We start from the raw sequence: 25539 nt of genomic DNA on the forward strand, positions 1-25539 counted from the left end.
GGGGGGGGGGCCCACGCGAGGGGGGGGGCCGCGCGCCCCTCCTGCGGCGCCGCCAGGCCCCCCACGGGCTTCATACGGGGGTGGTCCGGCGGTTGGCTGTGTTGGAGTGGAGAGAGTCTTTGTTCTCCTTCTGGATACAGTTGTGGACTTGGAGGAAGCTGTTATCCCTGTCGGAGTTGTAGGTGGCGGTGGGCGTGGTGGCGGCCTTCAGGGGGTCCCTGCTGAGGGTGTACATGGAGATCTCCGTGGACGGCAGGGTGTTGAAGCCCTTGATGCCCACGGGGGAGGCGTCCCTGGAGTGTGAGGGCTCGGTGGAGCGGGAGCTGGAGCGGCTGCGGCGCTGATAGCGGTAGCGGTAGCTGGGAATGCGGGTGATGGCAGAGGCCTGGAGGTAGTCCGTGGCGCGGGCCGTGGCCCGCAGCTGTTTGTGCCGGTCGATAAACATGTGCACGGCCAGCACCCCGACCATCTCGGCGATGATGAAGGACAGGGCCCCGAAGTAGAAGGACCAGCCGTACGAGTAACTATTCTTTTTGGAGTCGCTCTTGGAGGGGTCTCCGGCATTGGCAGATATGTACACTATGATGCCAATGATGTTACTCAGACCTGTGGGGCACAGGGCGGGCGTGGGGCGGGGGAGGGGGTCAGAGAGAGGGGTGGTTAGCTCCTAGGGCGGTCTCAGGCCCTGGGCAGGACTAACGGACAGGGACAGCCGCCTGGACCTTGCTGGCTCCAGGGATTGCCTGGCCCGCGCCGTAGAATAGAGGGCTAGTGGTAAAGCATTGCCTTAATATTGGATCATGCCATTGGAGAGAGTGACAAAGGGGAGGGCTGATGGATACGAAGCTAGGGGAGGAGAGGAGAGGAAAGAGAGGCGGTCTACCACCACGCACGGGGTAATAGTAAGGGGTACTGTTTACTGAGCATTTGCTCCCTGCCTTCACTGTGCAGTGCCTTTCCAGGGGCTTGCGAACGAGGAAGTGGATCGCAGAGAGGGTAAGTAACTTGCTCAAGGCTGCAAAGAGGTTTGAAGCTGGTATAGCAGGGGATTGGGACTGGCTCCTGGAGCCAGACTGCCTGGATTCAAAGCCTTTGGCAGGGTGACCTGAGTTAGTTTGCAGATCTGTAAAGTGTGTGTGTGTGGGGGGTGGAGATGGTAGGACTCACTCTTTTAAATGAATTAGCGCATGTGAAGCTGTTGGGGGCCGGGGTGTGATAAGTAGGGCCATCAGCTTTTTCTGGCATCTGAAGCAATGTGACTTGTCCTGTAACAGGGCTGAGGTATGTGGTTTTCGGTGCCTGCCTGCTCCCACTGGGGTGGGACAGTGAGGGGACAGGGCAGTGAGGATAGGCCCAGTATTCTGAGAGGGACCTGGGATTTGGGTCCTTTTCTGAAAGGTGGGAGGAAGATGGGCCCTTGGGCTGAGATACAGGGTCCAGGGATGTTTCTGGAGGACTCAGCAGGGGGCTTGGACGTTACTGCGGGCCAGGAGCCCTGGCACAACCTGCCTTCCCTATGACCTGACCTGTTGTAAGTCCTGGAGATCCGTCTTCTCCCTCCCTCCTGTCTCTGTCAGGTCCTCCCAGCTGCTGGGTGCCCAAACCCCGGCCTTCTCCCCGCAGGTGGGCCCGGGCTCTGGCCTGCGCAGCTCAGAGGCCATTACCTGCAGACACGAAGAAGATGCCGGCACTCAGGATGATGTTGTGTCGAGTCTTGTAGAACTCACTGGCTGCGATGCAGAGTCCGCCCATGAAAAGCAGAATCACGCTCAGGATCGGGAAAATGCTCGAGGCCCTCACGGCCCCTGTGGAACATGGGCGGTCAGGGAGAGAGAATGGCACAGCTGTGAGCCAGAGGGACACACGGGGGAGGGAGTGGCCCACGGAGCGGGGGTTTCGTGGACGCGGGGCCAGGGTCAAGTTTGCTTAGGGAGGGAGGGAGGAGGAACAAGCCAGTGCCCACCTCATAGCCCTTCAGGGGCTCCTGTCTGCCTACAGGACCAAATGCCAGTGCCTCATGAGGCCCACAAGGCCCTGTGTGACTTGGCCTCTGCCCATCTCCAGCCTCATGCCTCTGGTCTCCACTCCTGGTCCCCGTGTCCCCTTTGGTCTAGCCACAGCAAACTTCCCATGTCATGTCATTGCATGCTTCTGACTTTTGACATACTGACCGTTCTTACTAGAAGTGCTTTTCCTGCTCTTTCTGACTCAGCAAACGTCTATTCATCCATCAAAACTCAACTCAAACTCGCCTCCTCTGTCAAGCCTTCCCTGACTTCCTTAAGCAAAGCCATCCCTCCCTTCCTCTACGCTGGGGCACCTGGGGCAGCATGTTATCGTGGTGAAGGAGCCACACGATCTGGATCTGAATCTGGGTTTGGCATGTATTAGCTTTGTACGGTTAGGCGAGTTGTCTCTCTGTGCCTCAGTTTCCTCATGTAAAATGGGGATGGTCCTAGTGCCTGCCTCCTCAGATTGCCATGAGGATTAAATGAGCTGATTCTGATAACGCACTTGGATAAGTCTCTGAGGACACGTAGTAAAGTCTGGATAAAGGAGAGTTGGTATAGGAAAAACTTGTTTCTATATATGCTTCCCCAAGCCGTGGGGTCCCACGAAGGTGAGAACTGTGGCTTCTTCTTTTTTTTTTTTTTTTTTTTTTTTTTTTTTTTNTCTCTTTTTAATCTCACTGTCCCCACCGCCTGGGTGGGTGCTGGAGACACCGTAGGTCCCCAGTGGCAGGCTCATTTGAGTGAATAAACGTGGTGAGGTGGTCCAGACAGAGGAAGGAGCAGACATGTTGCCAAGAAAAGAACAAGTGAAAAACAAAAACCAAAAAACGCCTTCAGGATAAGGTGAGAAGGAAGGACCGACAAACAGGCACAAGAAAAGAACACCCTCAGGAACAGTTTACTTCTGCCCGTGGGAGGACGGGAGGGCAGAGGGACGCAGATGGCTGAGGGCGGGGGCAGGGGCAGGGGCGGGGCAGGCCAGGCCAGCAGTGGGCCTCTGTGGGGGGCAGTGTCGGGATGGGGATCCAGAGGTGCCGGGGCCTCCACAAAGTGTCTCTGGAGAGTACCATAGTCTTTCTCTCCAGATTCAAATGAGGCCGTGATGACCTTGGGTACATGGCTTCTGAGGAAGTCTAGGGCCCTTGGCTCAGCTCAGGGGTGGGGGCGGTGGGGGGAGCTGGTTGGCTGGAGATGTGCGCTTAGGAGAGGAAGTTGCTGGGAGTAGAGTCTTCCCTTGCTCCCCATCCCTTTTGGTGGGAGTGTGGCTACAAAAATCTGTGGAGAAGAGAGTTTTGCTATATAGAACTTGAAGAATTTTTCCAAGAGCATTTTAGGCAGTTTGCTGTGATATGTGGTATAAAACTCCTCCTCTCTCTTCCCCCGGATCTTCAGGAGTCTATACTGCTTACTGATGCTGTTGGGCGAGTGGATTATTTTAGGGGGACTCGAAGAAGGGTGAACCTGAACTAGGGGCCAGAGGATGAGGCGCGTAGGGAGAGCACCTGGGTTACTGGGCAGTCGGGCTCCCCTCTCTGGCAGGCAGGGATGGGCCGCCTCCCCCCAGGGCTGAGTGGACATTCTCCCCCTGCAAGCCTTTTTAAGCTAATTGTTGTGCCCCAGCCTGATCCCCCAGCCCCTGCACCCCTACACACGCATACATGATGCTTGGACATGCACGCTCAGCGCTGCCTGAATCCTCATCTTCCTAAGCATACGGGGAGAGGGGAGCTTGTTGAAGACTCGGGAGAGAAGAGAGAATCTTTGATAAGCACCTACTCTGTGTCAAGTCTTGAATGAGTACCTAACATACATTCTCTAATTTAATCCTCATAACAGCCCAGTGGGCTGTGTTTTTTAGCCCCGGTTTGTAGACAAGAAAACTGAAGTTCAGAGAGGCAAAGTAACTTGTCCAAGGCAGCCCAGCTCCTGAGTCAAAATTCAAGTTCAGATCAGCCCCACTTTTGAACCACTTTGTACTCTCCCTGTGGGGCTTCCAAGGAGCCTGGGAAGGGTGCTGCAGGGTCCAGAGATCTGGGTTTGGGGTCCCAGCTGTGCCACTCACTTGCTGTGTGGCTGAGACAGATACCTTGCCCTCTCTGGTTTTCCCACGTATGAAAGTGGGTGTGGACCGTTAGATGATTTCTCATGCTTCTGCCCTCTCCGTGTGGATGTGATTTCTGACCGGCTGGGAATGGAGGGTGACAGCAAGAAGGAAGAAAGACAAGCTGGTGTGTCTTCCGAGGGGTAGCAGCCGTGGTTCAGATGAGCAGAGTGGAGGAGGAAGCTCTCCAGTCTTTTCCCTCCGAGAAAGCAGGCGCTTCCTGCCCACCGTATGCCTGCATTTGGCAAACCCAGCCTGTACCCTCAGAGCAAATGCCTCCCAGGCAGCCAGGGCTTGATGGTGTCAGCTCAGCCTGCTGGCAGAGCCCGGATATCCAGACTTAGCCTTCCAGACAGCAGAGAGAGGGAGCGCCAGCCGGGGAGGGAGCTGGGATGCTGTGTGTGCAGGCGTGTGCGCGTGCGTGTGTGCAGGCGTGTGCGCGTGCGTGTGTGCGCGCGCGCGCACGCGTGCAAAGACAAGAGGGAAGGAGGCTGGGGAGAGAGGTCTGCTGTGTTGCAGCCTGCAGAGAGTAATGGGACCACTTCAGGAGGTCCTGAGCAGCTTATGATGTGCTCTGGAGCAGGGTAACCAGCGGGCAGTACCAACAGTAGCCTCCCCAACCCAGCAGAGTCAACCCAAACACCAGCCTTTCCCCCGGAAGAGGTTTGCCTAGAACGAAGGTGACAGGGGACAGCTGGTAAACAGCACCATGCCTAGGAAGGCTGAAGTTTGCAGGACCCAGATTCAGGCTGAGCAGGAAGTGACTTCAGAGCAAGCAGGGACTTTTGTATTGGAGAAGTTTCTCCAAGGAGGTCTTTCTGGCTGGGCGGTGTCATGGGCAGAGTGGGAATTTGGGAGTTACTCACACCTGAGTTCCTATCCTGGCTTTGTCACTCCTTCACAGCGTGACCGTGGGCAAGGGTCTTTACCTCTCTGGGTGTTTCTGCATCTTGTAGAATGGGAAAAGGGACCTAACATCCAGTTCACAGGAATGTAAGGCCCCGCTGCTCGAGGGGCAGTCGGAGGGCCAGCATGGGAAGCATCATGGCAAGCTTGTTAGAACTGCAGATTCTCAGGCCTTACTCTGTGGCTCCTGAATTAGAATCTACATTTTAACAAAAGCATGTAACCCGAGTCGTTCGAACACGAAAGTCTGAGAAGTGCTGTTGTCAAGATTAAATTGGACCCTCTCTGCTGGCTCTACCCTGGAAAGTGTATAGTGAAAGGTGCGATGTTTATTATCCCCTCTTCATCCAGACACGACTTCCCCATGGATTGTCTTGATTCCCCCTGAAGCTGGTGTGGTTTCAGTGCTAAAATCTATCACGAGGAGCAGAAGGTATCTGATTTATTCAATGAATAAATATTTATTGATCTCCTACGAGTCAGCATATGGGACTACGAAGTACGTACCAACATTTATGGAGCTCTTCCTGTGCGCTGGGCCCCAGCCTGGCACGTGGATAAACCCACTGAAACCTCAGACTAACCCCATGAAGCCATGGCCTTGGCTTCATGGAGATTACAAATACATCTAAAGCAGGTATTGGCAAACTTTTTCGGTAAAGGGATGAATATTTCTGGCTTTGCTGGCCCTATGTTCTCTATTGCTACTACCCAACTTATCTCTTGTAGCATGAAAACAGCCTTAGGCACTATGTAAACAAATGAGTGTGGGCTTTTTCCAATAAAACTTTATTTGCAAGAACAGTGGGTGGGCCAGATTTGGCCTACTAGCTGCAGTTTGGCCACTCCTGGCTGAGAATGTAATATGCTGTACCGGGGAAAGGCCGCGTGGTCCAGCGTGGGGAGATGCTTTGCTTTTGACCAGCTGTGGGTCCAGTGAATACATATAGACCGAGCGTCCGCCGCAGTGCCAGGTTCCAGGCTGGGCGTGGGAGACCTAGGGCTTCAAAAACAGTCCTGGTCCATGTCTTTATGGGGCTTAATGGGGTTCCACGTCTTTATGGGGCTTCATGGGGTTCCAAGTCTTTATGGGGCTTCATGGGGTTCCCATGAAGGAGATGTATGTCACCAGCTAGCAACACAGATAAACATGTAATTATCAACCAGGATAAAGTGCTATGAGAGAAAGGTGTCTGTATGGCACCATGAAGGCTAATGTCACACATAGATGGCGAATGTTCACTGAGTGTTTAGTGTACGCAGGGACTGTTCTAAGCCCTGTACGCATGTTAACTCATCAGTTCTTATTACAACTCTGCAAAGTAAATATTGGAACTCCTGCCTCATACAGCAGCTAAAATTAAGGCACAGAGAGGTTAAGCCATTTCTCTGATTCCACCCAGCAAGGAAGTGGAGAAGCTGGATTGTGAACCCAGACAGTCTGCCTCTAGGGTCTGGGTATCTGATCACTGCCCTCCCTTGCTCTCAGGCCTGTGCCTCCCGCCCCTCAGAGCATCCTCTGAGCTCATGTGGGGATCAAGGAGGGCTTCCCGGAGGGAGCGATGTTGGAGCTGGCATCTGATGGATAAGGAGAAGCCAACAGGGCAGAAGAGAGGCAGGGTGAGGAGTGTTCCAGGGAGAGGAAGCAGCATGAGCAGGGCTGGAGGAAGGATCCTTGCTCTGGGAACTGGAAGACCCTGGATCACAAAGAGCCCCTGGAGGGCTTGGGGAGCTCTAAAAGAAATGAGGTGGGCCAAGGCCAGGCCAGGGTGGGGGGCTCACGGGTGGACGCGCTTGTGTGGTATACCGAGGTGCGGTCTGGGCTGCAGCTGTAAACGGGGGGTTGTAGACATGAGGGTGAGCACAGGAGAGCCTGTCCGTGGAAGAGCCAGAGGGCAGCTTTGGGGCTTGGGGAGCCCCACAGCTCAGTGATAGCTCTGGAGGAGCTTGTGCGAATCACGTGGGGTGCCTGGCTTCCACTTCCTTGCCTAGATTCAATCATCTCTAGGGTGCCGTCTGTCTCTGACGGTGCCTTGCGCCCCAGAACCTCCCATAGGGGCCACTCAGCCAGGCCAGGGTACTGTCCTATCTATTCCCTGTGTCACTTGTGGCCTTTGATCATAATGGTTGTCATTACCAGGTGTACGGAGGGCGGCTCCCTAATTTCTGGGCACGGTGCTCAACTCTCAATGTTTGTTATCCCACTTGGGATCTGGTGCATTCTCACGGGACAGGGTCACCCAGGAGTGGCTCAGGAGGAGCTTCTAAACTCTTGGGCATATCTCCCTTGCTCCCCTCCACGCTGGCCTGGATGGGGTGGCCAGGACCACAGATGTATGTGTGAGCACGCGTGTATGAATGTGAGAGAGAGGGTCTGGAGAGGGGGAGAGAGAGCAGAGGGAGGAGAAGGAGGAGGAGGTGTTCCTGGAGGAGAACATCCTTGGGGAAGGAAGAAGAGGAAGGGCAAGACCCCGTTTGAGGGGAGAGAGAGCAGTCGAGAGTGGTGGTTAAGAGTCTGGGGTCCACACATGGCCTCCTTGGGGCCCCATCCCAGCCCCTCTCCCCCCACTGGCAGTGTGTCCTCTGTGCCTCCGCTTTCTCATCTGTGGCATGGGGACACCAACAGGACCTACCTCCCAGGGCATTCAGAAGGGGAACGCAGATAACGTCTAAAGTAGTACAATGTGCTGTATCGAATGACAAAAGAATTCTGGAAGCTCCGTGAGCTTCCTTGGGGAGTGCCATCTGCGCAGGCGCTGGAGGCTGTCCCAGTCCCTGTTGTCTCAGGGCCGCCGATCAGCGGCACCAACTCAGGAGAGAGGCAGCCTGTGTGCCTCTCCTGGCCACCCTGCCTGCCTTCCTGAGCCTCGGTGGTCCCCCTGCCGCAGGGAGATCGTGAGCACACCCAGCTCCTAGCCTGCGATGAGGAGTAGTGAGTCAACCCATTTTGAGCAATTACGACAGCACCAGGCGTGTGACGAGCACCAGGAAATGGGAGTTCTCATCAAGGCACAAGGGACTGGGGCAGTTTCTCATGGGCCCGGGGTTACCGGGGCTAGTGTTTGTCACAGTGCAGGTTGTGAGTCAGGACGAGGTGGTGAAGTTGGCCTGCCAGGTGCAACCAGCACTTAGAGGAATGAACCAGGACCGAATTGAAAGTGTCACCGTGTGTGGCACGCAGGAGGTCGGCCCTGCTCAGAGAAACGTTTGCTCTGGTTGCTTGGATGTGAGTGAGTACGGGTGACAGCTTCGGATGTTTCCAAATCACACTGTGACCACTGGGAAATACCGACTCCCGTCTCCTGGACACACACACACACACGCAGACACGAGCAAACAGGCACGTACACGTTCAGACAGACACTCAGATGCGTGGACACACAGGCATCATAAGACACAGAACACAGCACAGATTCATCCCCTTGTGCACAAAGACAGACACATGGACGCACACTGACGAAGTCACACCCAGGTCACCACTGCCTCTGTCTTCACCTGTGCTCAAGTTTTGGGAAGGAAGGGTGAGGACGGGGGAGTGCTGGAACAGACCCATGGTAACCCCCTAGAGCTTGCTGCGAGAAATAGTTCCGGCCATCATTTGTTCCTGGGCAAACTAGTGATGGGGGGGTGAGGGCCACACTAGCCACACCTTCGTGGGGCCCAGATGTCAGGAGGCCCAGGTTGGTGGCCAGGGCCTGTCACTAGAAAGCCCCTGGACTCTGTGGTTCAGGAGAAGCCATGGAATTCCTCAAATACCTATGGGGCTTTGGGGGAGGGTAAGAGCATTCATTCATTCATTCATTTGTTCCATCAGATATTGATTGGGTGCCTTCCTTTTGCCGGTCCCCCTCAAGAGGCACTGGACAATGCCCGAAGCTTGGCCTGATGGCTTGAGGGCAAGTGAGCCCTGCTTTCTTTGCCACCCCAGGAGACAAGCTCTGCATTCCTGTGCAGCCATGCCCTTCTGGCATTCCCTCTCCTCCCTGTCTGTTCTAATTCTCAGTCCAGCTGGTGGAATGAGGATGGTAGGGGTGACCCAGGCCACCTACTTGCCACCCTCCTCAGCCTCCTTTCCTGGGCCCTTCTCATCTTCCTGGCCTCTAAGCCTTGGCCTCTGGGGCTCTGACCCTGCCCCTCTTCTCTGCACCACTGCCTCGGTCCATTTAGCAAGTCTCGTGGCTTTATATATCATCCACCGGCTGACAACTGGCATACTCCTGTCTTGGGCCAGGACCTGTCCCGGGAGTCCCAGACTCCAGGGCATCTCCCCAGGGAGTCCCATAGGCCTCTCTGACTTAAGGTGGCTGACGCTGAGCTTCACATTCTCCCCAATCCCAGCCTTGTACTCAAATCCTGACTCCTTCCTTCCCTGGGAAATCCACATACAGCCTTTCCAGAAATCCTATCTGCAGATCCTTGGGGATATTTTCCAGCTCTGACCCCTTCCCACCTCCTTCACTGCTTCTGTCTTGGTTCAGGACACCTTCTCTTGTCTAGATTGTTTCCAGCAGGCTCCTAACTGTTCTGCCTGCTTCTGCCCTTGCCCTATTTCAGTCTCTTTGAACGTAGCAACCAGAGAGTCCTGTAGAATGTACGAGGGATGGTGTCACTCCTCTGCTCAGACCCTCCGATGGCTTCCTGCAATACCCAAGCCCTTTCTATGACCTGCAGGGGCCCTGGGGCCTCTCTGCATTGGCTCTTCCTTGGCTGCTCCTTGCTCATTCTACTCTTATCTTTCTGGCGTCAGACCTGTTCCTCAAACATTCCGGGCATGCTCCCGTCTCAGGGCCTTTGCACTTGCTGTTCCTTCTGCCTGGAACAGTCTCCCCTCAGCTTTCCACATGGCTCCCTTTCACCTCCTTCAGATCTTTACTCAAACTTCACAAGGAGGATTTTACTGACACCCTCCCCTCCCGGAATTTCCTATTTCCCTTTCCTGCTGGATTTTTCTCCATATCACTCCTCATAGTTTAACAGACTATATAATTAACTTGTTCAACGGCCACAGCCTCTCATCAGGATGTCCGGAATGTCCACAGCAGTCCCCCACTGGCCTCCCTGCCTCCCCAGCCAGCAGCCAGAATTGACCTTCTAAATCAGTGTCCCCTGCTCACGGTTCCCATCGCACTTGGAATGGGATCCGATTTCTTCCCGACACGGTGGGGTTCCTCTGCTACCTCTCCTACCTCGTGCGGTGGGATGCCCTCCATTCCTGCGCTGTGCTGGGCCAGTCCCACCTCCCCCGACCCCCAAACACCCCTCCTCCGCCCTGCCTTCATAAGGCCTTTGCTCTTGCCAGTCCCTCCTCAGGGATATGCTTCCTCCAAATCCTCTTAGCTCCTTTTCTTCATTTAGAGAAGCTGTCCTACGTCATCTAAGTGACAGCCCTGCCCTCCGCCCGCCCCCTCACAGCTCTGAAACTATCGCGGGTTATTTCTGTGCCTGCTCACCGCTTGCTTCCTCCACTAGAATATCAAGTTCACAGAGGCGCCAGCTTTGTTTTGCTCACCCTTGGATCCCCTGTACCGACAATAGTACCTTGCACGGAGTGAGTGCTTAGTGAATGTCTCATGAGTAAACGAGGGAATGCTTCCAGAGGCCAAGTCTCATTCCTTCTGGAATCATCTCTGGTTTGTTTGGGGCCAGGCTCCCTCAGCACCACACGCTTCATTCTAACTCTGCCTGCATCGTGGCATACATGCTCCCTTCCTGGGCCTGTTTCTAGACGGTGAGCCCCTCTCCTGGCCTCCCGTATAGTAGGCTCACAGTGAGGATGGGTATAACAGACCCCAACTGGGAGCTGGCTCAGGCCCCGCCCACCCAGCTGCAGCCCCGCCCACTTCCAGGTAGAGTGCCGCCCACCTCCTGTGGGGCAAGTGCTCCCACCTCTGGGAGATGCTCCATCCACCTCCTGGGGGCCTTAGCTCCACCCACTTCAGTGGGGCTGGGGATCCTTCTAGAAGAAGGATTTCCTGCCTTCTAGCTTCTCTAGCCAATCGGGTAAGAGCTTAATAAAAATGAGAGAATCTAATTAGGATTCGAATCTATTAGAGAATGATAGGAACTCACATCATCCAACTTTCAAAAAATTACTTTTGTTGCTTAGCCCAAGATTAGCACGTTATAGATCAGGGGTCAGCAAACCATGCCAAATGCAGCCTGCTGCCTGTTTTTGTAAATAAAGTTAAGTGTCTTTGGAGCTCTGTCTGTACTCCAAGGACAGCCTTGAGTAGTTGGGACAGAGGCTGTACGGCCCACAAAGCCTAATATGTTTACTGTCCGGCCCTTTATAGAAAAAGTTTGCCAACTCTTGTTGCAAATACTCAAAAAATACTGTTGGATTAAGTAGGCTTACATCAGAGCCTTGGAATCCTGCCCTGTTAACACCACTGGTTCGAGTCTTTTGTCCTGGGACATCAAAATAAACCAAACACTCTAAGCTCTTCTCTCTTTAATATTAAGGAAATGGAAGTATATAGATGAGGTAGAAATAGCCACTGAAGGATCCTGTATCTGCCCTTTATTCACAGACAACATTTATGGAGCACCTCCTCTATTCCAGAAGCTGTTCAAGGCACAGCCACAAAGGAGACAAAGTTCCTATGCCCAGCCCTTGGTGTCTAGCTGATTAAATATTACATCCTCCATGTGCTCAACCCGTGTGGCTCCTGGTGTGAGGCTCAGCGTTGGTCCCCCGCTTCTACCTTCTCCTGCAGGCCGCATCTGTGCCCTGCCCCTTATCCCAAGGCCAGCTATTTCTCTGCTTGGGGCCACAGAGGGCATGCCATTCTTTCCCCTCGATTTCCCCAGCACTGAGCACAGGCTCACAGAGTCAGTCTCAGCCTGCCTTTATGCCATCCCCCCCGCCCCGGGCTCCTTCAAGAGCCCTGACATGGTAAGGGGGAAGGACAATCAAATGGTCTTTTAGGAATTCCGTTTAAGAGCAGTGTCTTTCGGGAATTCATAAAAGGAAATGATGAGCCTTGTAAGATATTTTTCTCCCTTTAAAAAGAACTCTATAAATTACATCGTGTTCTCTTCCTTTCTCCTCCTCGCTGCCTGGGTGACTTCATGTTCCGTGCGCTTTTCAATGAAACCAGGTTGATTCCAGGCTGACCCGGGAGTTGGCTTTGATGTGAGGAGTAGTTATTGAAAGAGACAGGGTGATCCATGTAATGAAATTCCTCCTACACTTTCCATAAAAGTGATAGGAGAGTGATGCTAGCCATTGGGCTGTGGGGGATGGGAGGGAGGCTTTAGCGGCCTCTGAGCAGCGGGGAAGGGCACTGGGGGCGGAAGGTGGGCATGCTCTTGGGAAGAGAGCAAACCTCTTCTGAAAGAGCCTTCTGAGAGCCCGGAGCAGAGCTTTCAACCACTTCTGCTCAAGGTGGCTTTGCTGTCCCCGGCGTCAAGGACCCTCAGCCCCACTCCTGGAAATCCCCTTCTCAGGGAGCATTTTACCTTGTTAGTTTTTGCTGATTCTTGAGAAATTTTCTTTGGGACTCAAAATGCTTTCTCTGATAATATGCCTCAGGTGGATTGAAGGTCATAGCTATTACTTCAGGATTTAACCTTGACTTGATTGTGGAGGAAGAAAAATAAATCTCACGTATTGTCTCAGGAGACGTTCCAATCTGACGCTGCGTGATGAGTTTCTTTCATTCAGTTATTCAAGAAATATTTACTGAGCGCTTATTATGTGCAGGGCGCTGGGCTGGGAATAGGAACTAGTGAACAAGATAAGGGAGGGTCCCTGGCCTCACAGAATCGGCAGGACCACCAGGGAGATGTTTACACAAATACACAAGCACCCCACCGGTGCTGTGCTCTGGGAACCCGTTCAGGGGCACGGAGGACTTCCTGTAGGAGGTGATGTTTCAGCCTTCTACCTGGAGGTTGAGTAGTGGTTTATCAGACACAGGGGGACGGAAGAGTGTTGTAGGCAGAGGGAACAGCATGCATGAAGGTTTGGCCTCTGGACAGGAGGAAAGTAGGGAGGCTCAGCCTTTTCCTTTTTCCTGCCCTCTGCTGAGTCAGGGATCTCTAGATCGTCCTGGCCTTTGGTGCTCTGGAGGTTAGAGGGACAGGACCCGCCCCCCAGAAGGGAAAAAAAATTGCATGCACTCACGGAGGAAATATTCTGCTGTGTCAGCTTCGTAATCTGCATCCTCTGGGAAATGATCGATTTGCTTGCAGAGACCTTTGAAGTTCCCTGGAAAACAAGAGCAGAAAGGATGCTTGAAACCTCAGAGTTTCCAGGGGCTCAGCACCCACTGGCCTCTTGCTGACTTCTCGCTCTTCTGAAGCTGGCTCAGCCCTCTCCCTGGCCCCTGAAGGAAGGTATCACTTTGTCTGTTTGGACATCTGCCCGGTGAATCAAAACACACCCCCCCGCGGTGCCGCAGAGAGGATCTAAGGCCTAAGACTTCAAAACCCAGCCTTCCATCCCTGCACAGAGGCTTCTGAAGATTAGCTGAAGCTTGGCGGGCGGCAGGGGTTTGGCTCGGGGCTGGGACTGCCTCCGAGGAGGCCGATGAACGGGTCAGTCCACCCGCCTCTGTGCCCCAGCTCGGCTGGGAGTCACCTCGCATTTTGCATGCCAGAGAGCAGATCGCTCTGCGATGAAGGGAGACCCCACATGGATGCTGACAAACGTTCCCACGGCCCTTAAATGAGCTGGCAAAGGCGGCTCCCCATCTGCGGTGCCTGGAATGCACGGTGCCCAGCCCCCAGCTGTGCTGAAAGGCTCTGGGGGTGGGGGCAGGGAAGAGGTTGAGCCCCCTCCCCCCCACCACCCCCGAGGCTGGCCCTCTGCCAGGTTCATGAACTACGACTCAATTTGGCTCTACCACAGGCCTGTGAGAGGGGTATTATCTCCTCCATTATACAGATAAAGAAACTGAGGCTCAGGGAGGCTACTTGATCTGATTAAGTACTCATGGCCAGGAAATGGTGGAAGCAGGGCTCAAATGAAGGCCTATTGACTCTAAATCTTTCCAGGGGTGATGGCTGGGAAGATGAACACTGGCTCAGGTGAAAACTCAGCGTCACAGCCACCCCCCCAACTGCCCCCCCCCCCGTGCCAGCGACCACTAAGTGAAAGAGCCAACTATTGAATGCGATCTTCCTTAAGGACCAATGCCTGGAATAGAGCTTAGGAGCGGGTCCACTTGGTGACAGCAGAAACTTCCGTCTGTTTCACACACCGTTGTACCCCCGGGCACTAGTCCAGCTATTGCCAACGACGGTGAACTTTCTCTGAATGCACAAATAACCGACCCCTTGCTGGGAGACGTGGCAGCTCCCGTAGCTGGGCTGCCTGGGTCCAGCTTGGCCTCACGGAGATGCCTGTTCCCTCATCTGAAAAGTGGAGATCAGAGTTCTCCCTTCGTGCATCATCGTGGGGATTCAATGAGCTGACACATATAAAGTGCTCAGAGCAGTGGCTGGCACGTCGGGAAAAGTGCTTGGGGGCATCATTGGGAGGGAGAATTGGATGCTGACTATATTCAGCCACTGACATTTGGGATTTTTCTGTGACAGTAGCTAATATAACCTAATTAATACAGTCCTCAGTATGTGTTAGCAATTTATTTTCCTATAGAGTGCTCAGCCTTCAGATCCCGTAAAGTAGGTTTTCTTGTGCCCTATAGATATTATTTAGGAATTTTAAGGCGTTTTTACATAGACCCGTATATATCATACACACCTGCTTATATAGGATACAGGTGTGCTTACATAAAGATAGGTGCTTTAGGCATTTCTAGCTATTATATATTACAGAGAAGGTGGTTGACCGCCCCCCCCCCCGCTGTCTCTGCATCAAATTCACCCCCTTTCCTGACTTCGGCAAGAAAAACCATTCTCCAGAGCTTATGAGGACTTCTGGTAACGTCACTGAAGCTTTGGGATCTCAGGAGCACAACAGGTCACTGGAAATGCTCCCCTGGGGCTTGCTTCCTGTCTAAGTGTCTGGGTTCTTCCTCTTCTTGCTCACCCACCCTGCTTCTCCACCCTGCCCTCAAGAATTCACAGGAGGTCTCCACTCCTTCTAGGACTTCTCCCCTCGTCTGACTACACACTCTTCTCTCCTGAGAAGTCCTCATATCCCCTAAGAGGATAAAATATCCTCCCTATTGTTCAAATCACAAATCCGTGTATTTGCAACGCACTTTGCAAAGCACTTTCATTTTCTCTTAATGCAATCTGACAAATATATCGTCAGTGCCAACCTGGTGCCAGGCACCTTTATAAGGGATCGGTGGAGGAGGTGAGGTGTACAGCGCAGTCCTGACATGGCCCGGGACTCCTCAGAAATCAGGGACAGTGCTCAACCCCAGACCCGGGGCTCGTGAGTGCTACCTCCGCGTCTCCCTTCTAAGGGCCCTGAGCTTCGTGCTGGTGGCCCACACCAATACCTGCTCCCCTTGCAGCCTGGCTGCTCCTCTGCACGAGCCGGGCCCAGTCATTCATAGACCGTAGGCTCCCAGTACAGTGCCCCGCACAGAGGATGGGCTCAAGAGATGCTATGGAGATGCTGTGTGAGGTTGCCAGCAGCCCAGACTCTCACGTGAGGGCCAGACCGGGTATCCACCTGCCTATCCAATGTGTCCTGGGAGATGTTTTACATTCTGTACATTCAGCAGGTCCAGACCTGAACTCGGGATCTTTCTCCCCCAAGACTGGTCTTCTGGAGGCCACAATCAGCTCAGGGAATGCTCTCCATCGCTGCTTGTGCAAGCCTGAGCCCACCTGCCACTGCCGACTTCTCTCCCTCCTCACTGCAGGCTCCCTCCCTCAGAATGGCCTATCTGCATTGGCTCTTAGTATCTCTCAGAATTGTCAGTTTTTCTCCATTGGCAGCAACACTCACGGCCAGGCCACCATCCTGGCTTCCCTGCATGACTGCCGTGGCCTCCCCACTGGTCATTTTGTACCTACTCTTATCCCTCCCTAAGAAGTAATCATAGTGACCCTTTGAAAATGCAAATCTGATCAAACCACTTCTAGCTTGAAATGCCCCACAGCTTCGCCAGTGCTCTAGGGAAAGCTCAGCATCTTGAAGAGGCCTGACCCTGACCCCTGCCTGGCCTTATTTCCTGCCCACCTCCCTCTCTGTGTACATGCCATTTCAGCCATCCTTCATGCATGCTCCCTCCTACCGCAGGACCTTTGCATGTGCTGGTCTGGCTACCTGAGCCCCCCAGCACATCCTTTGTTGTCTCCTTCCTTCCATCTCCTTCTGCCCCCCTGCACTGTGCTAGTGGGGTGTCTGCTGCTCTGTCCATTCTGTGTTGGGGGGAGATGTTAAGGTGAATGATGCTGGTGGAAATGTTCTGGTAGAGAGGGAAGATGTGATGACCTGAGAGGGGAGGGAGCAATGCAGGAGCAATGTGAGAGGGGATGAGGTCCAGGACACAAGGGCAAGGGTGGCTTCATTTGGGGTAGATGGTGGTGTGTCTGCTGTAGCAGGAGGGAAGGCGTTACTTGTGGGCACAGGTGCAGAGGGTGAGTAGACATGGTGGGAGCCCTGATACTTCTCTTCTGGTTGTTTCCATTTTCTTGATGAGATGGGAAGCAGGACCATTACTGGAGCATGAGGAAGGGGAGGCAGGTTTGGAGATTTGATAATGCAGGAAGGGAGTGAAATTTTCCTCCATGAGACAGGGAGAGAGAATGGACCAGGCCGGAGATGTGAAGCATGTGTGTCTGGGCCTTGAAGGTCCCTTTGAGAATCTGTGGTTTTCTCTGGCTACATTTAGGGTGTGGCAGAGTCTGGCTGGAGGGTTGTCTTTAACCAGGGTGGGGGTCTGTGGGATGAACACGAGAGTAGCGGTAGGGCAGGCAGTGGTTATGAAGATGGGTCAGATCTAAGCTGGGGAAGGGGGCAGTGGAGAGTGGTGGAGTCAATGCATTGGAAGCCTAGGATGGGAGGTCAAGGAACTGTTGGAACAGGGGGGTCATGGGAGTGAGCTGGAAAGCTGGGGCATAGGAGTCAGAAAGTGGGTGCTAAGGATTGAGATTGTTGAGGGGTATGGTGATTGGTCATGTCAGGGTCAAGGATAAGACCATGAACTAGATTGCCTCAGGTTGGGTGGAGGTAGGGATGACATTCAAAGTATCTAGCAACCAGAAAGGTCATCCCAATTAACACAGAAGACTAGCATTCACTTTTACTTTCTATATGCAATCAAGTATATATTAGGAAACTGCAGACCAAGTTAAGGTTGATATGCAAAGGATTCATCACATTATTCTAATAAACTGCAGATCATCTGTTGGTTTTTAGGAACTATTGGTGTGAGGCTCTTTCAAGATGAATCATGGCCCTGTCTAGACCATGATTTGACACAGGGAACTATACCAGAAGCTTCCAACCCTTCTCTGTTAGAGTAAGACTTGTTTCGTCTCAGTAAGTACAGAATTCTCTCCTACCCTGTCCCATACCATACCCTTCTCCCAGAAGGGTAGCCTTCCATCCTGGGCAACCCTGGAGGCAGGGAGGGATGCTCCTGGGGATGGTGGAGTGCGGGGTGGGAAGGAGAAGAGCGGGAACCTCAGAGGTAGTTCTCTCGTGGGTGGTGGTGTGTGCCCAGCCTGGCCCAGCCGCTCTGGTTGTAGGAAAGTTCCGTGCTTCTGGGGCCCTGGCCCACCCCCCCCCCCCGCAGAGGCAGATGTGCCTGGGCTGGGCCCATGGCTTGGAGAGCTGCAGGGCCTGGGGCACAGAGCTCAGCCCTCCACCCGTTCTTGGGAGTGGGGAGAGGATATGGGGCCTCAGTCCCGGCCCTTCCCTGCTCTGTCTGCCACAGCCAGGAACCACCCCTGCCCAGCCCTCTTGCTCTTCATGGGGCTGATTGGTACGTGGTTCAGTGGTGAACAGCCAGTGAGGCAGGACTGATACGTGCTGCCTGAGCAAGGTGGGCAAGGCCGGGTACCGGGAGGGCTGGCTGTCTGCCTGATTGTGAAATCCAAGAGGGCTGCAGGGTGGCCTTGGAGAATGAGGCGGGCCGATGCTTCACTCCTCGAAGAATGAGAGGATGGCCCACATTGGGAATGGGCGGGAGAGCGTCGGGGAAGAGAAGGCTGGGTGAGCCTCAGAGAGGCAAGGCTTTAGGGAAGATACAGTGAAGAGCAGGGAGGGTCCTACCACCTCAGGGGTATGGGTAATAAAACACCCCCTGTGAAGGATCGCAAGGGGGTGATGTCCTGAAGGGACAGCTGGGTTTCTATAAGAGTGAGCAGAAAAGAGGTTGTTAGGAATATGGGGAGTTTGCTGACATCCAGACAAAATGCTGGGGAGCACAGGGCAAGGATTTGGAAGGCTGGGGGAGTTGGAGATGGGGTCAGATTGGGAGGTGAACAGAGCTCCAAAGGACACATGACTGGTAGTGAGGAATAACGGAGGTGAACTGGGTCATGATGGGATCGGTCCCATAGTCCCTGAGGCTGACGGTGGCAGTGAGGTGGTGAGGGTGGGCTGGAGGTGGAAGGGGTCTCCAGGAGCCCTTGGAGCTCTGTGGCCATGGACTGAATCCAAATAAAGTGGTCCCGAGGTTCATGAATGGAGGTGGTCATTCAATCACCTTTGCTGGAGTTTAAATTTGGTAGAACATCTGTGGGACATCCCAACAGTCAGTGAAGAGTGTATAATCTTGCTTTCCTGATACAAGCCTAGAGTTCTGCTGTATTTCTTTCTGGTTAGTGGTCATCAAGCCCAGGGGCTGATATGGCTTCAGGCACGGATGGATCTAGGTGCTCAAAAATCTGGTATCTCTTTCCATCTCTGGTTTTCCTCTCAGTTGGCTTCATCCTTAGGCAGGCTTTCTCCCCAAGGTAGGGATTAAGGGCTGCCCAAGTGCCTGGCACTGGAGTGGGTGGAGGAGAATCTAACCTGATCCCTGTCCTTTGAGGGCTCACTGTCTGGGGGTGGGGGGTGAGGAAGACAGCACAGAATTTACTAGAATGTAAAGATGCTATCTTAGAGAATGCACATGGCCTAATGGGAGCAGAGTTGTTCAGCTAACATTTGCGTGGCCCTGACTATGTCCCATGCTTTGTGCAACGTACTGAGGACACAGAGGAAAAAATACCTTCTGTCCCCAAGGAACTTGCAGCGTGTGGTGGGAGATGGATGACGGATGCTGTGGTGTAGTGGGGTAGATGCTGTGCCAAAGCACAGCATGTCTGGGAGCGCACAGGAGGGGTGCACGTCCAGGTGTGTGAGCGCGTGCACGCGTGTGTGTCTTGGGGCGTGATGAGGAAGTAGTGGGGGATGAGAAGAGATTTCTAGGAAAGGGATCAGCAGAAGCAAAGGCAGGGAAGTGCTGGGCACCCAAGAGGGGGGACAAACCATCTCAGGGGCTCAGGGAAGGTCCCCCCCTGAGCAGAGTTGGGGTACAAGGAAGCCAGAAGGCAGAGGTGTGCTGGAGCAGGCTCGTACCAGCTCCCGGGATCTGCTTGTTTGCGTCTCTTCCTAACTCACACGAGCAGCTGGAAACCAGCCACGGTGGGAGGATGCGCACCGCGAGAACTGGCACGTACTATAAGTCGAGGTCCTCTTTCCCTGCTCAGAGAACCAGTTGTTAAATATTTACCAGCACACCACTGCATGAAGGGCCACCCATGTGAGGGGCCGGCTGGTGCAGATATGCGAATTCCAAGTGGGACTGGAGATTTATGAGAAGATGGGTCCCATGTAGAGGCTTGCTGGGTGAGGGTGAGTGTGGGAGATGGCTGGAGAGGGGCCAGGGGCCAGCTTCCCAGGGGCTTGGGGCCCAGGCTGAACTGAGGAGGGGGCATCTCACCCCCCTCTCCTCCAAAAGGCATTGGCTTTGAGCTATCAGAGGATGGGGACGTTGGGGGGACTCTCACACCATGAACTAGAAAGGGTTATTCGGCCAAGGGGTCCCACAATCACGAAATCTCTACTGGACCCCCACCCCGAAGGGCAGCAGTGCCCCCACCAACCCCAAAGCCGAAAGACTGCAGACCAAGCCGAGACAGAAAGGCCAAGGGCTGTGCCTTGGGCTGCCTGCGCCGCTCTGCCTCCAGGAATTTGCCCTCAGACTGGAAATTTCAGCTTGCAGGTATTAAGTAGTTTAAAGGAGGTTTCATCAGCTTTGTAAAAAGCACATTAATATCTCACAACACCAACTGCTGTCTCATTTCTTTGAGATACAATAAGCTCTTCAGAAACCTGGTCATTAGGGGCTGAACAGACGCTGTTTTCTTTCCCACATATTCATGAGAAGCCGAAGGAGCCGGGCGGGTGCACGGAGGGAGGGGGCGAGGCAGCGGCAGGAGGCTGGCTAAGTAATTTTTTAAGTGAAGCAAATGAAGGGTTTGGTAGGAGCTGCTTTCTCTGTGTTTTAAACCTTTTTTGCTCCTGGCTTTTTGCTTTGCTGGTGGGGCCCTCCCTGCCGGCGGGGATTCGGGAGACCTTGGGGCGGGTGGGCAGTGCCGGGCTCCTCCCTGGCTGGAACCCCAGCCCCTCGGCACAGCGCCGGCAGCAGCTGTGGTGGAGGGTTTGAAGCAGCCTGTGTGGCAGTCCGTGAGTTTGCTCCTGCGTCCATGCATTCCCTGGATTGTTTGGAACGCCTACTATGTACTAGGCCCCATGCAGTCACCGGGCGGGATGAGCATGGGGTAAGGTGTCTGGCTGCCCGCCTTCCTTCCCTGACTCTGCCCTTTCTGTTTGGTCTAAGCGGTCACCTCCCAGAGGTGCTGAGCACAGCAGGGAGTACTTGCTCCTGCAACCTTCAGTTGTATCCTGTCCTGATGCTTGTCCCCACAGCCACTTTGTAAGTTCTTTCCATGTGATGCGGGAGAAGAGACTGGACTCCAGACGCAGAAAGATCTGCCTTCTAAGCCTGGTTCTGCTACTATTAGCTGTGTGGCCTGGAGCTAATTATGTGACCTCTCTGTGCCTCTCTTTAACATAGAGATATTCATCCCTGCTGCGTGGGGTGATTCTAAGGACTCAATGAAATAGCAGAAATGAAGTTTCCTAGTGTGGTTCCTAACCCAGGGCAGGCACTCAATGAATATAGTTTTTCCTCTTCAAATGATGCCTCTTTCAGGAAGCCTTTCTTGATTGCCCTCCACTGGAAAGACTCCTTCCCTTCCCGATGGGCCTCTGCCTGCTTCTCAGATTTTAATGGGTATGGGAATCACCTGGGGTGCACGTTAAGCCAGATTCTAACTCAGTGGTTCTGGGGTGGGGCCTGAGACTCCATTGTTCACAAGCTTCCAGGTGACGCTGATGCTGCAGTAACCCCTGTGGGTCACACTTGGGGTTGGGTAGCGGGGCTCTCAAGCACTTTGTATCTGCTTTGATCATAGTCGGTGTTCTGGTATTGTTGGGAACAAGTAGATGCACGTCTGTAAGCTCCTAGGGGCAAAATTTCTTCTTGAGAGCTCCACGAATGTACCCTATTTCCCTTGATTCTAAGATGCTCACATGCACATTTCAGTGTTCCTGAAATTGGAATGTGTCTTATAATTGATGGATTCATTTACAGCAGTGTTTCTTTTCTCTGAAAGAATCATTATTACATCGATGGCGTGTCTTAGAATTAATGATAAGGGCTGCATGACAAATGTTTATTGAATAAATGGACAAATGAGTCTCTGTGTGTATGTGTGCACACATATGCCTGTGGGCAGGGAGTGTACTACACATTTCCATCCTCCTAAATGGGATGAACACTATCTCGACTATTAGAACCCCTGGGGCACCGGCATCTTTTGCACTTGTCTTATTAAAAGTCTATTTGACCATATGAAAATATGTATATATCCCACGACCCAGCAATTTCTCTTGGAAATTTGCCTTGGACAAACGCTTGCATGTAGGCACAGGGAGAGGTGTATGAGAATGCTCCTAACAGCCCTGCTGTTAACAGCAAAACGCCGGCAACGACCCACATTTCTGCTGTCAGAAGTATGATAACACCTTGGAGTATATTAATCGGAGGGGATATTATACAGCAGTGAAAATGAGTGGATCACAGCGAATCCCACCCACATAACACTGACCCGAAAATCAAGCTGCAGAAATGTATATGAAGTATGATTCGATTTTCACGAAGGTTAAAAACTTGGTACAACCAGGCTGTAGGTCGTTTAGAAATACACGTTTGGTAAAGCCTGGCCAGGCAGCAACGGACCAAATTCAAGAGGGTGTGGACCCGAGGTGGGGCGTGTGGTGGTGGCAGCAGAGGAAGGCCCAGGATGGCTTCAATGCCCCGGATGCTCTAGCTCCTAACCTGGCGCTGAGTACACAGGGTCTCATTTTGTAGTTATTCTTTACACCTGGCTATGGCACAATGCCCTAGCGCCGCGTTTTCTAGATCCGGCCACTCTTTAACCGCGCAGAGGGCTTCTGGGGAGCGCAACTGCTCGCGCAGCGCCAGGTGGCCACGCGACCCAGTTCTGACCAATGGGATGCAAGCGGAAGTGGTGGGTGGGACTTCTGGAAAGCGCTTCTGGTGGGCGCGTGGGATCTGGCGCTCCTTGCCTCGCGAGACCACTTTGGGGCTGGAGAGCTGCACGACCCCAGAATAAACGCAGGGCACCTGGGCCACGCAACCACGGAGCCGCACCCGCCCTGGGCATCTTACCTCCAGAGCTGAGTGCTGAGGCAGAAGTAAACCACCCTGTATAATTTTAGTTGAAAAAAGCCCTGGGAGCCAAGCTTACTCCTAATGAACACAATCATACACGTGAAAATAGTCTTTTCTATGGGTCTGATACCAGACACAGTTTTAGAAGGCAGCTCGTTGGACCCGCAGTGCTTGCATATAGCAAGTGCTCACTAAATACCTATAGAGTAACTGAACGAATGAATGAATGAAGAAGTGTCTCGGTGTTCCTCACCACGTCTTCGTTCCGGATGAACTTCGCTCCTGACCGCGCCAGCTGTGGCGGTGGGTGATGGAAGGCGGGGCACTGCGGTAAGCCAGCCTTGGACAAAGGGAGCGGGGAAGGAAGGGCCTGTCGGCGGGCTGGACCTCAGGCAGGAAGAATGTAACAGATCCTGGTGAAGACCAGCAGGCCTCGTCCTTAGAGACCGGGCTGGTGGGTTGGTGCTGGAGGTGGTGGTCAGGGCCCTGCCCTGTGGACTGACATGGGCCTGACTTCACTAAGTCCGAGGATGGGGGAGGATCTGGGTCCTGAACTTCAAGCGCCCTCATCCCAGCTTTGTCGTCTGTGCCCCCCGCCCCCCGCGTGTTGACGGTGGAGCAGGCCCTGGAGACAGGACCGCCTCTGAGATACTTCACAATGTGATGGAAAGCCTGCTCCATGTGAGGTTAAGGACCCTCTGCACAGGTAAGGAAACAACCTAAAACGTACTCTGTGAAGTAGACCTGGAGGCCTGGGTGTTGTCATAGGCCATGAAGGAATCTTCCTGAAATACAATTCAATTAGTTCATTTCCTACTATTAGGGAGGCAGCGAAGGTCAATGGTTAGCCCCAGAATCTGGAGGCAGGCTGAGTTTGTATCCCAGTTATACCACTGAACCTCTCTGAACCCCAGTCTTATCTGTAAAATGGGGAGGCAGTGGGACCTGCCTGATAGCATTGTGAGAATTGCCTAAAGCACTGTAGTGAGAGGGCTTAGCACAGTGCCTGGTACCTAGCAGATGCTGGGTAAGTGGTAGGTGCTATTGCCTTTGCTGGGCTCCGTGCTGGGGGGCACAGATGGATCACACAACAGTCCCTGCTCTCCAGAAGCTCACAGACTAGTCAGAGAGAGGGTGATTACACTCCCAACATGTCAAGAGAGCTCCTTGGTGGAGGCATGCCCAGGGAGTATGGGAACCTGATACGCATAGATCCTATGAAACAGGGTTGTTCAAATGACTCTGTCAACCGCGAAGCAGGTCGATAATGAATAAATACTGTCATGTGTCAACAGCTCTACATTCTTCTTGAGAGGCCTTGTGGTGTAGTGGAAAGGTGGCCTTGCCACTTAGAGCACTCGAGTTTGAGTTCCCTTTCTGTCATTTGTTAGCCATGTGAGCTTGGGCAAGCTGTACATTTTTTTTTTAAGATTTTATTTATTTATTTGAGAGAGAGAGAGAGCACAAGCAAGGGGGGCAGCAGGGGGAGAGGGAGATGCAGGCTTTCTGCCGAACACGGAGCCCTATGTGGGGCTCGATCTCAGGACCCTGGGATCGTGACCTGAGCTGAAGCCAGATGCTTAACTGACTGAGCCACCCAGGTGCCCTTTAAGTTATACATTTTTTTACTCATTCAGTATGTCAGCTAGTCCTCAACTTTTGCTGAGTGCCTACTAGGTATGGTGATTGAACTGGGCATCATGACAGAGAGGAGACTGATACATCAGGATTCCCTGTCCCCAAGAACTGAGTCCAAGAGACACTGGGACAGATAATTAACTTGTATGACTCGGGGGTGGTGATGGCTGGCCCCTTGGAGAAGCTGCCATGAGCCAGGCAGTGGGCTTAGCACTTTACATTTAATCCTCAAAAAACCCTTTTATTTCCAATTTAAAGGTTATGGAAATGGAGGCACAGAGGTGGAGGAATGCATCTGAGGCTTCACTGCCAGTGTGAGTGAAGGAGCTGAGATTTGACTCCAGGCAGTGAGTTTCTAGGTGATTCCTGTGTGATATCGCTACAGCAGAGCATAGGACACTGGACGGTGGGGAGAAGGGTGCATGGCTCAGTCAGGATGGTGGTAGGTTGTCAGGAGGGCTTCCTGGAAGAAGCCCCATCTCAGATGAGCCATGAAGGGTAAGTAGAAATTGGCAGATGAAAGGAAGAGCAGGCAGATGCTAGGGAGAGGACGAAGGGTTAACCAGAGACAGAGGACGGGATCCTGAGGCCAAGAGCCTTCCTCTCTCTGAAGGACAGATGGTTGTGCTGGATATAATCGCGCGCGCGTGTGTGTGTGTGTGTGTGTGTGTGTGTGTGTGTAACCAGTTGGGAGAGATAGTGGCTGCAGTACGATTACTCAGGGCCTAATAAGGCATTCAAAGTATGAATTTAGGAGCCATGGGGAGCCACTGAAGGGTTTTAAGCAGGGGATTCATGTGACTGGACTTGGGTGTTAGGATGTTGGTGGTGGTGGCCAAGTGGGGAACGGGTGGGAAGGGCGAGACTGGAAGCCACCAGCCCTGTCAGAGTCACCAGGGCCTCTTGCCTGGATCACTGTGGCAGGCGTCCAGGGGAGAGATGGAGGTGGCCCAGGCGGGGTAGGGGCAGTGGGCATGGAGAGAAGGGATGAAGTCAGCTGAGATCTTTGTATCTGTCAAATGGGACATGGCCCAGTCCTGCCTCCCTGATGGTGTAAGTGAATAGAGGAAGCGAGAACTAATAACCCACTTGGTAAGTTGCAAACCCCATGCAGAAGTGCAGGCAGATCACACAGGCATCCTGCAGTGAACGAGACTGGGCTTGGCACACGTCTGCCCCCCCTTACAGATGCTCCCACTCCCTGGACAAGTCACTTCTCCCCCAACCAAGCTTCTAGCTCCTCCTGTGAAACACAGGG

The 25539-nt window shown here is 53.3% G+C and overlaps 1 protein-coding gene across 1 annotated transcript in view; it reads right to left on the reverse strand.

Moving 5' to 3' along the window:
- Nucleotides 1-6: 6 nt before the first annotated feature.
- The window catches only part of CACNG2 (calcium voltage-gated channel auxiliary subunit gamma 2), a 109672-nt gene continuing 84139 nt past the window's right edge, over nt 7-25539 (reverse strand). Inside the window, exons 2-4 of the mRNA XM_002914522.3 lie at nt 13148-13231; nt 1665-1805; nt 7-606 (exon numbers count right to left, since the gene is read on the reverse strand). Of these exons, the coding sequence (XP_002914568.1) occupies nt 71-606; nt 1665-1805; nt 13148-13231 (761 nt within the window). The 3' untranslated portion in view covers nt 7-70. The remainder of the gene's footprint in view (nt 607-1664; nt 1806-13147; nt 13232-25539) is intronic.

The sequence above is a fragment of the Ailuropoda melanoleuca genome, chromosome 15 (genome assembly GCF_002007445.2).
Source record: "Ailuropoda melanoleuca isolate Jingjing chromosome 15, ASM200744v2, whole genome shotgun sequence".
In the NCBI taxonomy this organism is placed as follows: Eukaryota; Metazoa; Chordata; class Mammalia; order Carnivora; family Ursidae; genus Ailuropoda; species Ailuropoda melanoleuca.